We start from the raw sequence: 15,816 nt of genomic DNA, 5'->3' as shown, positions 1-15,816 counted from the left end.
TACGCATCCGAAACACTATTTGCGATTAGTGCTTCTGTTCTGGCCTTGGATGATCTTTACTCGAGAAAATGTCATTTTAAAAAAATCAACACGAGAAAATAAGCTAATGAAAATGCATTAGAAGATAAACTAATCTAAGAAGAAGAGTTTGTGCTCTTGTGCGGTGCCAACAGGTCCATTAACTCTGATCGTTACGAGCGTAGCTTGACATAACTCCCGAAAAGAAAAAAAAAAACACTACGTTATAAAGGTCTCTGAATCCATGGACTGGATTATTCAATTGTCTAATGTAAATAATATTCTAAATCAAGACGCGTTAAAACATTTTTGCAAATCAGTGTTCCTGCTGTTGTAGACGCGCAGGACTTCAGCTCAAAATCCTTGTGAACTCTCCAGCACAAGCAACAAAACTGGCTACATACTGGAGGAGTTTCAGTCAGAAAGAGAAAGAGATGTTGGGATTGTCTGACTCCTTGGTCTTCCTAGCAACACCAGTCATCCCACTATCCTGTCTCGGTTGAGACGGCGTGTTAGCAGTCTTCGGCTAGCTGCCCGGGACACTTTGACAGAGTGCTGGCCTCCAGCCATTACCAAGATAAAGTTTCACGACCTGACAAAGTGTCTTACTCTCCTTACTTGATAACATCTGCTGCTGTGACACAAATGTTTCAGCAGCCCGAACACAGCTTCCCCGCGGGAGAGGACATGTCCGGGTTTACCCCGATAGTGAGCGCTACTCGTACCGAGGATGTGTTTACTGTATGTCGACTTTCAGGAGAGGCCCGATTGATTTGCGCTGCGGCTATGGAATCACGAGATGCAAAATGAAATAAGTACATAAGTAACGTTTACTGCGAATCTGTCTGATTTGCAAATCCATCCGTCCAATCCCGTTCCCAAAAGACATGTCAAATCGGATGAGACACCAGGACAGATTACGCTGTCAGACAGAGCTGATCCGTGTCACCATTCAAGGCAAGCCCTACGTCTCCTGTCACATTATAAACGTCTCATTCGCGGTCCAATTCTGCCGCCTTTTATCTCCTCGGCGGGAACGAAGACGGACACGTTTCCAATTAAAACGTCCGGTTCAGACAACCACTTGGAGAGCTACGGCTCGCTTTACATGAAGGTTTGTTTAAACACATGTACTAGGTCATGTAGCTGTAGAGAGGGACACACAGACACACAAGGTGGTAATAAGAGGCAGACATTAGTGCACATCATTACCCATGGAGCCCTGGGGCTCAGGGGCAGAGGTGCATGATTAATATTAATAGAGTCGAACAGGGTTGACGGCGAGTCATGTGATCCGCTCGCCTTTCCCTAATTGACATTTTACCTGCTGTATACTTTAACTAGGCTGTAAAACAGCCGCCCCTGTCAGTCACCCAGCGCTCGCTCTCCTCTCTTAGACAAGAGGACAGGAGAGATATAAAATGTTTATAATAAAGTTTATATCAGATTAAATTCGACATTAAACTAAAGAGAAGACTGAATCCTATAAAAACACTTAAACAATTGATACAAATATTTAAAAGATTCTATAATCTGGTGTTCAAGTCAAACCGGGACTTTGAAGTGTGCAGAATAAAATCGTCACTACTACAGTTAATGCACTTATTCCAGTGTTTCACTAGTGCTTGGATACCATAAAGGCAGAACGTTCTCCCAGTACGTCAGAGCTCAAGCCGGTGACGACGCGTTCCACTCGCCTGTTGTTCACGGGGACGACAGCAGTGGGCTCTGAGCCACCTCCGAGTTGTCATTCACGGACGTACGGTCTTCTTTAAAATGTTTGCACCGTCCAAATATTTCACTTCGACTAAGAGTCTCATCACCGTATCGCACTTTAACTCTCATGCAAACGTCATTTGACTTCATTAATGAGAAATTTCCTCAACCAAGTCCAGGTTCGACATGAACACCTCTCAAAGTTTTTTCCTCACATTGTAGCCAATTATATTTTTCAAAATGAACGCAAAACCGAAGCATTTTCTGAAGTGGTCTCAGATTAAACCTCGCCGAAGTACATTCAAAATAAAGACCATCAGTCTTTCCACCTTAAAGACTCAGGAATTTAAATCATTCTGCCTGTCTTGCTTGCTCGCTTTTCATAATGTTCAGTATGAGGAATCAACTCCAACTCTTTGGCCTGACTCGTACCTGGAACAAAAACGTTTTCACGTGAACCAAAAGCACCATGACTTGATGACTTGGCTCACAACATGCAGTATATTTAAATCTTTGTTTTTGCACGTTTAGGAAATGAAGTCAGGTATCGTTAATCAATGCTACTGGATCAAAAAAGTAGATGGACTAATTGATTCGAGCAGCAATGCTACGTGCTTTGCTATGAAGTGAAGCAATGCGGTGCACGCCATAGCATTTTCCTAATTAATCAACCTCTTGTAGCGTTTCAGGCCAACAAAGATGTGGTGGTGTTTTTTTGTTTGTTTAAAAAATAAAAATGTTATTAATGAAATATAATCACGAATCTCATACATACTGTAGCAGTTTCTATTGTTTTTGATTTTACTTTTTTTAAGATGTTTGGCGTGAAAGTCGGATTAAATCAAACTTACTGTACACACAGGATTAGTGTGTTAATACAAATCAATGACTCATATTAGTGCTCACTTTTTAAAGCATTTTAAGTAAAGCATTCTTTTTCCCAAAATGCATTTGTATATATTCATAAACTCTGACAATTTTATTGATCATTATATATAATAATAATAATAATAATAAAAATAATAATACTACATATACAAACACACACAAAACATATACAGTAATATTCTTGTTTTCCCACTCTAGTGTGTGTGTGTGTGTGTGTGTGTGAGTGTGTGTAGAATTATGTTTTCAAAGGTATGTACATTTATACCAAAGCATTCAAATCTGATTAGTCAAATTTTTTTTACCGACGGTAAGACAAATCATACGTTTATATTAGCACACACTTTATTACAAGTCTTTATCATTTACGTAATACTGGTTAGTTCTGATATACAGTAATTGCACATAATCTATGCCTAATAATAAAAGGATAAAGCAATTTTTTTATGCTGCTCTTTAAATTCTTCATGATATTCCAACATAAAATATAATAAAGATTTAAACAGATTAATCAGATTACCTGAAAAATATATGTTTGGTACCTTTTATTTTTTTGGGAGGGTTTGTTAATATATATATATATATATATATATATATATATATATATATATATATATATATATTAACAAACCCTCCCAAAAAATAAAAGGTACCTTGTTCTCCTTTATATATATATATATAAAAAGGAGAACAGCCTTCTCTCAGACAGAACGCAGCTCTTACACTACCTTCCTGCTCTCATTATCTGGAAATTGACAGCTTGACCAGACAACAAACAATTACCCTGGAGTGAAAAATCGAAACTGGAAAAAAACAAACAGCACATTGTCGTGGCTAAATGGCAGACGCTTTGTATGACTAGACTGTTTAGGAATTTATTGACTGTGTGATACACTGGAAACTCTCTCATTGTTAAACTGCTATATTGCGACTGCATACTGTAACCCTTCATACTGATTTAAAACCTGCATGCATTCATTTTATTACAAGAATGACTTTCACATTAGTGCCTTTGATAAAAGAATTATAAAAATCAATGTTGTGTTAATTAATAATCCATACATCATACAGACCTGATTTTTTTTTTTTTTTGGGGGGTTGGCGGTATGCGGATAGGGGGGAAGAGGTTAATGAGGATCAAACATTAGAATGTAAATTATATGATGTATTTAATTATATTAAAAATATTTTCCCCTTTTTTTTATTATAATTGTTATCATTTTTAGAATTATTATGGCCATGATTTGATACACTTAGGACATCTCTGGTTACAATAAGGCAGGAAGCAGTCATGATTAGTAGCTATATGCTGCCATCTCGTGGAGGTACCGTGCAACAGCATTGATTCTTTGGACGTAGAGCTAAATCAGGAGCCTGGACACATAACCGAAAATGAGCATAATGTGTACAATACTGCTGCTTTTAGTTAGTTTGTCTCAATAAATGTACACGCTACTTTGTCTGGTGGGGAAAAATATCACACCCGCTCACTCTTCTTCTATACTGCTTTATCCTGTATATCCTGTATATATTCTGAGTCGCGAGGGGCCTGGAGCCTACCCCAGGTACAAGGCAGGGTCACCCAGGATGGGGTACCAGGGCACACACACACACACACACACACACACACACACACACACACAGACAGACAGACACTTACCCACACACTACAGGCAATCTGGGAATGCCAATTAACCTATTCTGTATGTCCAGAGCATGAAACAAAGGAAGAACACGCAAAATCCGTGCCGGAATCCGAAACAAAACCCTGGAGGTGACAGTGCTAACCACTAATCCACCATGCCGCCTGGAAAAATGTCACATTCTTCATAATTATGATTTACCAAATAAGAGAAGCAGCCAAATGAAACAAAAGAAAATAAGCAGTAAAACTTTTATACCCACTTTCCCACAGCTGTGTTTGGAGTTGGCTTGGATAGAATTGTTTTTTTTTTTGTTTTTTATTGATGGAAACAAAATGAGTGTGATGGTACGAGAACCTTGACAATCCACAGTGACAGTATAATGTATTTGCAAAATGCATGTTGGGTAAGAAATCGAATGTTATACCCTTAAATACAACATTTGAAAAAAAAAAAAAAACAGAAAATAAAAAGAAAGAAATCTTACTGTAAAATGCTCCTGGGACTGGTAGTTCTTGTCGAGGTAGACACGGGCTCTGTTGTACTCCTTCATGGCGTCACTGGACAATAACTCTCTGACAGAAGAAAATAAAACTCCATACATCACATGGTTAGGTTACAAACAAATGCACAGTGGTATAATAATGTTTAGGAGGTATCTCACTCCTTTGGTATTTTTCCTGCTATGAACAACAGAGGGCGCCAGGGAACTCTGCAAAACTGGAAAGGGGGAAACCCTCTCAGGATAAGAGCACCAGGACAATCCAGTATGTACAGAAAAGTCATGATTTAATCAGAGGAGGAAACATACGTGCAGGTCGTGCCGAAAGCAAGAATGAGAAAAGCAGCACTATTGAAGTTCCGAGAGTAATTTGCAAGTGGCACACATGAAAATTGAATGGAAATGGCAGAATTTTAAATACTAGTACACGAGTATCGATGGAAAAAAGCTCCTGCATCACTACAAGGTGTAAAAAGAAAGATCAAAAGAAAAGAAAAGTAAACAATTACAACAAACAATAACAAAAAGCTTTTAAAAAGCAGTGCTGTAATTATGTTATGTAAATTATTGTCTTGTTATTAGACATCAATATCCAGCATACTTGAACGGAGATTTGCATTGTCTTTTACTGACAAATAATTGCAAATCATTTCGATAGAAGCATGCTCTGCCACATGACGATATGTAAATGGGTTTATGAGCACTAAAGCCTTCAAAGTAAATTTTATGGTCAAAAAACCCATTTGAATTTGCTGACCTGTGGGTCAGAAGAAAATGAGCTCTTCAAAAATCTTTTCAATTATGGATACATTTGCAAACTAAATATTAAATAAACATAGCTCAGTATTTTACTAGTCACATAAATAGGTTTTACAGCAGTATTATTAGAAATTATGCCTAAGAGACCTGGAGAAGCTTTAAATAAATATATTAATTAAATCAATCGATCAATAAGCCTGCAGAATCCTGGGTAGCATTAAAAATATCCATCCATCCATCCATCCACGAACCTCTGTAGTCCGACTACACTCACACACATTTACATACTACGGGCAATTTGGGAACGCCAATCAGCCTAATTAGCCTAATGTTTCCGGACTGTGGGAGGAAACCTACCAGGCAAAGAGAGAACATGCAAACTCACGCAGATCCATGCCGCCATAAACATAAATGTTAACTATATAATATACACACATGTATTAATGTGAAAGTGTAAAACTGCAATCACGTTGCTCATCCACACTTTTAATATTAATATACATACATATTAAGCATGTAAGTATTTGATCCCTTTAACCCTAAATTTATATTTATATATATATATATATATATATGAATTACTTTGACTGAATATCTTTCTTTTGAATAATTCTCAAAATTTGCCTTAAGCTCTTTATTTTTAAACTCTTAATGAATTCACATGAAATGTTTTTGTTTTTTTTGTGTGTGTGTTAGTGTTAACTGGCTTCGTCCTGTATGTAGGACAAAACCAATATTTAGCAACAATGTCCTAGAAACCCTTCTAACTGCGTGAGCTCTCAATCACACCACAAATGTCCCAAATAGAGATTTGATTTTCAGAGCATGTATTTCCTCAAAAGAAGACAGTAGCACACTTACTGTACCTGAAAAAGCTGTCCACTTTTGTCATGGACTTCTGGACTTCTTTCCCACCCACTTCTTGACAGTGTAACGCCACAAACTGTGGTCTGTGTGTGTGCACCGTCTGGAAAAGAGCATACAACATTGGCAGTTTGTTATACCAAAAGCATAATTATATATACAGCTTTGTTAACACATCTGATTTACACTGATCATCCCTAACATTACAAAACTGAACATTATGCCCACTAGGCAGATCTGGCCTCACGGGGAGTGACTCCACAGAGCCTCTGGGGTGTGCTGTCGTGTCCGTTCAAAACTTGTGAAATTGTGTGTAACTGAAGTTTATCGTAGACCGTTTTTACATTGGATCCATTTGTTCCCTTGTTTCGAAAGGTTTTGGATTGACAGATATGCGCACAAAAAATAAACACAGACCACTCAACAATGCCATGAAAAAGTATTTGTCCCTTAGTGTCTCACTTAAATGAATATCAAACTAATTTTACCATTACACAAGGATAACTCGATTGAATAAAGTGCTAGTTTTTAATAACTACATAATAAGTGTAATTCTTAAACAACAATTTTATTTATAAAGGGAAAAAAACAGTCCAAAATCACCTGGCCCTAAATAACAATTTACAAGAGCTCCAGTGTTACCAGTAATTACAGTAGATTTGATTGTTTAAGTTTCTAGCAGCACTAATCCCAGTATTGTCTCAGTGGCAGAAACAAGAGTTACCCTATGACACACAAGTATACAACACGTGTGTGTAATACCGTACATGAAGTCAATGCACTGACATCAGCAGTACTACTGTAGCTCTACGGCATGAAGCGTGAATAAATAAAAATAAACAAAAAATAAATAAAAAAAGAGTTGATTTTAATGGATCAGGATCGAAAATGCTTTAGGAATTTCATTTTGCCAAATCCTAGCATTTCAGTGCACAACAGAACCAAATAAAGCAACGAATAGATGACACTTCAGTGTTACACAGCTATTACATGATCCACAGTGAGACCTCATCAATGCTTAAACATCCAGAAAGAAAACGCACCCTTCTGAGTCCGTAAACACACCTTTTTTTTTAGGACTGAGCATGGTTCAATTAAAAACAAAACACTTAAATTCCATCTAAAGACTAAGTGTGCTTTCATACATACAGGCTTTAGTCTGTTTGAACTGAACACTAGTTTATTTTTCCTCTTGGTGCGGTGCGATGTGAAAATATATACACATTATTTTGTTTTAATTTCCGATGACTAAGGCTTACAGCTCATGAAAAACAAATATCAAGCTTCTTAAAATATTATTTTATATTATATTATTTTATAATAATATTACTATTCATGTCATGTATTTCTCCGTCTAGTTCAGTACACGCAAGGGAAAACCGCTGACTTGACAATTGTCCAGAAGATGATCGAAACTCTCCACGAGTAGTGTAAAGCCACAGAAGGTTCTTTATTCAAACATATTCTCGGATGTTGGTTGGAAGGTAAAGTGCGGTAGGAAAAGGTTCGGAACCAACAGGGATGACCGCGGCCTTAAGGAAACTGTAAGTCGATTCAAGACCTTTAGACAGCTTCACAAGGTGAGGCTGGAGTCAGTGCATCAAGACCACCACGCACAGACATCTTCAAGAAATGGGCTACAACTGGTGCATTCCTAGCATCAAGGTTAACACCTAGTCAGTTGCTTTTTACCAAACATATTATTTTTATTTATTTTTTTAAAGAAAAATAAATGCTGTAATGTGTATTGCGACATTATGACTCAAAGGCACTGATCGATTGGCCAGTGATCAGAATGACAGTTTTCTTGATCTGCCATAACCAGATGATCAGCCTCACATATACAGTACAAACAGGCACAGCAGAAGGTATCTTCTGTCCGCAAGAGCGCGCAAGTTTGAATCCCAGATGAGCCTCGATGTGCGGTGAAATAGTGGCCTGCCCTCTCCCATCCATTACAGTCACAGACGTCTGCAAGCTCATAACTCTTTCCTTCCAGCCATTAACTCGGTTTAATGGTGTCACACGTTTCAGAGAAGCTCACACCCCATTTTCAGTTGGATTTAGGTCAGAGTTTTGTGAAAATTTTACTTTTGTTAATTTAGTTAACTGTGGTAAAGTGCTCATCCTATCATCTGGAGATCGCGAGTTCGATTCCCGGGTGATGCTGCAACCTCTCACAGCTGGAGGCCTGGAAAGAGCTGATTGGCCGAGCACTCTCAGAGGGGAGGGATGAGAGGTACTTAGTGCATTGGACTACGGTTCGAAAGATCCCAGGTTCTAACCCCCTTGACAACCAAGTTGCCACTGTTGGGCCCTTGAGTAAGGCCCTAAACCTCAACTGCTCAGATGTATAATAAGATAAAAATGTAGGTCGCTCAAGATGAGGGCGTCTGCCAAAGGCCGAAATGTTAATGTAATTATGTATTTTTAAAGGAAGAAGTCTCCTGCCTACTAAAAGGTGCTTCTTTTAAATGTAAAAAAATATATTTTTAATAAAAATTAAACAAAGATTTGATACAAATTCCTAAGAACGGTTTAGAAGGAGGATAGAACAAATAGAAGAAAAAGTGTGATGGCGGATGATGGATGACGATGATGCTGTGTAGAGAAGGTAAGAAAACCCTTTTTTAAAAACAATTGGTATTACCTAAGAAAAAACAGCAATTGGTGCACCTCTATTTATCACACTATTGATATTCTCTCATCATACCACCCAGCTCTATTTGAGAGCTCATTATTGCATACTGTTCCTCCATTCAAGAGGATATTAAAGCCACAAATCAGACAGACAGCACGTCTAACCAGAATAAAGGACTGCTCTGAACTTTCTGTACAGAGCAGTACTGTGTACAGTAAGTAAGTAATGTTTATGTAAGAGGGGGTATGCATGAGACATGCAAAGGGTCTGTGAGGGTTTGGGAACATTTAGATCTCTGTGTGTAGAGTTCATCCACTGGAAAGGAAACAATGCATCAGCAGACAGCATGCAGTCGTACTGGACATGTATGGAAAACATCACCACTGCTTATGTGTGTATGCCACTGTCTGTGTGTCTGTGTATCTGTACTCCTGGGGCCCCAGGCATTTAGCCCTCTCGCTGTACAAAAAGCATCACATGCCATCCATCATCACGCGCCTGTGGTTTTATACACACACACATACTGTAAGTACACATAAGCACACATAGATGGTGCATAGAACAACTTAGAAAAACACAAGGACACAAAGACAGGAGGAACAGAGACAGAAAAGATATGAGGAAGAGAGACAGAAAAATAAGTTTGTTAAAGGAAAGTAATACAAAAAATTGACAGGGGACAAGATCCATAATAAAAAGACAATAAAGGCAGACAGGAGGAGAAAGAAAGAGTGCTACAGCTATAAACATCAGCGTGTGAGTGAGAGGACACATCCTGGCGTCCGCCCCCACATGGCTGCGCTTTACAATTTGTTGCGTGTGGCTCCAGCAGCTCCTCGTGACTCGTAACAGAAAATCCATAGCGGAGTGAATTACGGCGCTCACACACACACACACTCGGGGTCAGGGTGCTGGATGCGGAGCAGGGTGTGTAGCAGCGTCATTCAGGATTTGTGATTCTCAGGGGAGCGCGAAGGCCGGGACACGCGCATGCTTTTAGGTCGACTCGCACCAGCAGCCCGCATCATTCCCACTAAGAGGCAAATCAAATAAAGGTAATGTAGAGCAATAACAGTATGGATTTTCCATCAGGCTGCGGTGTGCCACTTAGTGCAACGACCTGCACTAGACACAGACTGCATTACATCTGCACAGCTTCCAGCTCACACTAATAAGGTCAACACTATCTGTTCCCTCTACATCCCATGGTGCCACAGAGAACTGTACGTGAGACTCTTTATTAACTCCTGCAGATAGTTTTGTCACATCATTTCTGCAAGCCATGAAAAAGAAAATGTTTTTTCCTCCTTTATTAATGCAATAATTTCATGGAAAACGAGACGAGTATACCTGGTCTATGAAATCATGGCGTGCCATTATGAGGATATCATTATTACACATTTAGAGGAGAGTAAACATCAGTAGATTGAAATTCGTGCTTGGGCAGGCTCGAGCGCTAACAAGACAACACGCCTGGGGTGAACTGAACCGTAAGCTTTTCCTCTAAAACGTGTACCGGACTTCAGGAATTAGTGCACTTTGTGTAAGAGTTCAATAACAGGGACCAGGTTGGCTTAAAACAGGCTGGTTCAGAAATTTTAAACCGTATGTGTCACGCACTGGATTTACACACGCACAAAAATATGTACCTTTAGCACCACTGTCTAGGACACTTTTGAATTGGTGGGGTGCGTGTTCTGTGACATGTTTGTCCCATGAGAATTTGTTTATCAGTCCAACAAAAAAAAATCCATATTATATAAGTTTGGGGTCACTTGCAATTTTCTTTGTTTTTGTTTAGTGGTTTATTTTCTACATTCTACAACTATACTGGGGATTTTAAAACAACAGTTAGTTGTTATTTTAAGACACAGAGGTCAGCCTTTCTGTAATAGTTCTTGCAAGAACAGTATTGTCAAGTGCATTTGAAAAATCCGTCAAGCACCATAATGAAACTGGCTCTCATAAAGGCCATCCCAGGAGGGCGAGACCAAAACCTACCTCTGCCGCAGACGAGAAGTTCATTTAGAGTTATCAGCCTGAAAAATTGCCAATTAACAGCACCTCAGATTAGAGGCATTATGAAGTCTTTACAGAGCATAAGTAGCAGACACATCTCACTATTAAATGTTCAAAGAAGATTAATGCATTTTTTGTACGCCTTCAGCATTCCTTTACAATGTAGAAAGAAATAAAAAATAAGGAACCATCATGGAGTTAGAAAGTGACCCCAAACTTTTGAATGGTAGTGTATATATATATATATATATATATATATATATATATATATATATATATATATTAGGGATGCACCGAAATTTCGGCCGCCGAAAATTTTCGGCCGAAATAGCATTATCGGTTTCGGCCGAAACGTAAGAAAGCGCCGAAAATAAAAGCCGAAATTTTCGCCACGCCTCTCCCATCCTCCCGTCTCGTTCGCGCTGTCATTACGCATCAAACACGGAGTATGTCGGCGGTTTGGAAGCACTTCAAAGTTTCAGATGAGGACAGCAAAGTTGCAATAATTTTAATTAATTTGTAGTTTTTTTAATACAAACAAAAAGAAAATATTTTAAACATGTTTTTTAATGAAGCCATTTTCGGTTTCGGTATCGGTTTTCGGCCAAGTGCATCCAAAAATTTCGGTTTCGTTTTTGGCCCAGAATTTTCATTTCGGTGCATCCCTAATATACATATATGTAATTTACTGTATATATATATATATATATACACACACACACACACACACACACACAGATTAAACCTTGAATTGCAAGCATCATTTGTTTCGAAAATGTGCTTGTAATCCAAAGCACTCGTATATCAAAGTGAATTACCCCACAAGAACTAATGGAAACTTGATTTATATAAAAATAAATCCATATGAAAATGATTAATACAAAATATAAATATGCACTTTATCTTTGAAAAGAATCTTAGCTGGTGCAAGACGAGAAAGAGGAGAGGAGAAATTTTCCCCTCACACACACACTTACTGAATCACTGTCTTCATAACATGTACAGTTACTAAAAAATAGTCACTACACCTGGGCAAAAAAAAAAAAAATGCTTTAGACGCGCACACACACACACACACACACACACACACACACACACACACACACACACACAGTCACAATGTTATAGTAAACAGTACACACACGCATGTGTACGAGTACTATATGGACTATATATGGACTATATAAGACACATGCACCGAGTCCGAAGTGTGCGAGAAAGAAGAGCCGTTGGCTTAGTTGTGATCACGTGATGCTCGGCAGACAAAGCGTATACACACTCCTTGTATTTCAAGACCTTACTCCTTATATAAAATTGATTATACAATTTACTAAAAACTTTTGCTCGTCTTCCAAACGCTCACAGACCAAGTTGCACATGGATGTGTATATACTGTATTATACACACACACATACACACATATTTACAGATCTACATAGATACACAGTAAAACCTTGGATTCCAACCATATTGTGACAACATACTGTATGTGTGTGTGTGTGCGTGTGTGTGTAAAGCATTTATTTGTGATTTCTTTTGTGTCCTATACATACACACACACACACATACTTGTCTTGATGTATAATAAAACAAACAGAATCTATAAAGAGGTTATATAAGGAGGTCATCCTGTCATATGAGGATAAAAGAAACATACGCACGTTTCAGATATTCGTAAAATCTGATCAGTCAAAGTAAGGGAGACACACTGCCTGTCGTCAGCGCTGTTTTTTTCCCCATGTAACTGACTGTAAATACATAACTATTTTCCTGGATTAAAATGAGGGGTATATCCTAAATGACGCCAGTCACAGTTCGCGTTCAGATCGCGGATGCAAGACAGTGCGAATGTTTGCTAAAGAGGAGTGTTTTCTTTCTTTGACTGTAAAATGGTTATACTCCTTTTCATGTGTACCTTATCTTTTACTAATTGCTGTTGACACTGGAGACTAGATATATTATCTCTTAGATGTGCAAACAGTCGAACAGATACAAGAAAGGCAGATATAGTCACCCGCAACTTTCCTACTGCATTAGTAAGCTCATCTCTCCGCCTAAAGTAACATCTCTGAACATTGTGTACCAAACCAATGTCAAAGTATTAATCGAGTTCAATACATAGCCGAAGTATGTATAGGTACAATACAGTTTGTATGATAAGAGGTCTTCGTATGCAAAAATGTAAAGATTTCCTTTCACTGGAATCAAGAGCGTCAAACCTGTTCCAGTATTACCAGGTCACTATTTGTTAAGATTGATGTAGAAGAAAACGTGTGTCATGCCCAAAGAGGGACCTGACCTCAACCCTTCTCAACAACTTTGAAAAAAACTGCACTGTGCCTGACCTCACTAATCCTTTCATGACTAAATAAGCAAATCGTCGCAATCATCCTCCAAAATCTACTGGACATTCTTTCCAGAACAGTGAAGGATAATATAGCAGCAAATGCAGGACTAAACATGGATTTTCACATGTGCTTTTTAAGCATTTTTTGAACATTTACTGTTATTGTCAGGTTTTCACAAACTTCTGGACATACAGTGTAACTTCGAGGGCGCTGAAACTGGCGATGTCTCGAACACCAATTTTGTGCAGTTTTAAAGGCCGTATTGAAAGGCAAATTAACACTGCGCCAATCCATCATAGGGCACACACGCACACCACAGGGAATTTGGGAACACAAATTAGCCTAATCTGCATGTCTTTGTAGTGTGGGACGAAAGCCCTGGGCCCAGAGGACACCAACCCACCAAGCATGAGGAGAACATGCAAACCCGAGGCGGGACTCTAACCCTAGACCCTGGGCGTACATGGTCACAGTGCTAAACAGTACGCAATCGTCGCTGCATAAAAAAATCTAAATCCAAACAAGGTCCTGTACAATTATTACATCACAAACGGCTGCAATTTATTACAAGTAATATACACATAGTCAGTCAGTTTTGTAGAGTTTTTACATAATTATATATATATATATATATATATATATATATATATATATATATATATATATATAAATACACACACACACACACACTCACCTAAAGGATTATTATGAACACCTGTTCAATTTCTCATTAATGCAATTATCTAATCAACCAATCACATGGCAGTTGCTTCAATGCATTTAGGGGTGTGGTCAAGACAATCTCCTGAACTCCAAACTGAATGTCAGAATGGGAAAGAAAGGTGATTTAAGCAATTTTGAGCGTGCCCTGGATGTGCATCCCACAAATCTCCATCAACTGCAAGATGCTATCCTATCAATATGGGCCAACATTTCTAAAGAATGCTTTCAGCACCTTGTTGAATCAATGCCATGTAGAATTAAGGCAATTCTGAAGATGAAAGGGGGTCAAACACCATATTAGTATGGTGTTCCTAATAATCCTTTAGGTGAGTGTTATATACACATATATATAGAAGATAAGACAAAATATAAAATATAAGAAAAATAAAAATAAAAACCTAGCTGTACAAATATTAAGAAAGAGATGATTTTCTGTACAAATAAAAAATATATATAGAAACTTCAGTATTAAGATGAAGTGGGATTTAAACAGAGGTGGCCGTTGGGGGTGCAAATATGCATGAAAGTGTCTTATGTGCTATGAGCAAAAAAAATTAATAGAAATGTGTAAACAGACCGCAGGTATGCAGTGTCCATAAGTGTCCAGAATGAGTCAAAAAAGACAAATGTTCATAAGTGTGTAATGTATTTGCTCATTTTTAATACTTTAAAGGTGAATGAATAAATAATAGCAAACATTATCTTAATCATTTAATCATTTGTGCCATTATTTGCTGTTAGCCTAGATAAATGTTTAAATACAAAATGGCAAGTTTAATAGTTACATATCGCATTTAAATCAAAATAATTGCAATGCTTTTTATTTATAATCATACTTCCCAAGTTAAAAGTTGAAATATTGAAAAGATTTATATATAATTAATATATAACTGAGAAGAGTTTCAGAGAGGACTGAAACAAGCTTATCTTATCAATACACATCTCTAAAGTCTCTGAACCCATTTTTTAAATTAACACTGAGGGACAAAACCTGATTTGTTTCTGATTCTTTTTCTTGGATTATACTCAGATTTTAAACATTTTGATTATTTGCACTTTTTGTTTTGGGACTAGGCCACATGGATAAAATGTGCAAGTTTTAAGACTAATTCACTCGTAGACTTTTAAGACTAATGCGTCTGCACTTTTTAATGGATGCGCCATTTGAGAATATAACGCAACTCCATATAGAGTCTATATGATCTCTGCATGCTGAATAGTGTGGAAATGTTGAGTACACTGAGCCATTTTAAAATATTTCTTGCATATCTACACTGAGTTTGACAACGTGCTGAAGCAGAGACCAAGTGGTGCCATGGGCTGAAATCCAAGTTATGCAAAGCTCCTCTGACAAATTTTGTCCAGGTCTGAGTGACATTAATAATAACCTGGTCTTGAGTTGCAGTAGATCCCAGGAACACTAGGTGTGAGGCAAGAATACACCCTAAATGAAAAGCTGTTCCAGCACAACACACCATGTACAGTACACACAAAGTCTCACGTGCACAACTCGATAGTGAAAGTAACCCGAGGTCAGGATGAATCCAGGCACCCTGAAGCTGCTGAGATTGCAACATTTCCTGCTGCATCAGCATGCAAAATGTGTTAAAAAAAAAAAAAAAAAAAAAGACATCTTACACTGTCCTCAAAACGTTTAAATTCTGAGTCCTTTTTCAGACATAAACAGCCCCATGGCAG

General features: G+C 38.0%; 1 protein-coding gene across 2 annotated transcripts in view; it reads right to left on the bottom strand.

Moving 5' to 3' along the window:
• Positions 1–15,816, bottom strand: part of LOC128528802 (inositol polyphosphate-5-phosphatase A) — a 166,638-nt gene that overhangs the window by 100,064 nt on the left and 50,758 nt on the right. For both annotated transcript variants that reach the window (XM_053501937.1, XM_053501936.1), the window contains exons 3-4: positions 6,390–6,490; positions 4,750–4,837 (exon numbers count right to left, since the gene is read on the bottom strand). In XM_053501937.1, coding sequence (XP_053357912.1) covers positions 4,750–4,837; positions 6,390–6,490 — 189 coding nt within the window. The remainder of the gene's footprint in view (positions 1–4,749; positions 4,838–6,389; positions 6,491–15,816) is intronic.

Source organism: Clarias gariepinus, chromosome 8 (assembly GCF_024256425.1).
Source record: "Clarias gariepinus isolate MV-2021 ecotype Netherlands chromosome 8, CGAR_prim_01v2, whole genome shotgun sequence".
NCBI lineage: Eukaryota > Metazoa > Chordata > Actinopteri > Siluriformes > Clariidae > Clarias > Clarias gariepinus.
The sequence above is the reverse complement of the archived record's forward strand: the minus strand, read 5'-3'. Positions and strand labels throughout refer to the sequence as shown.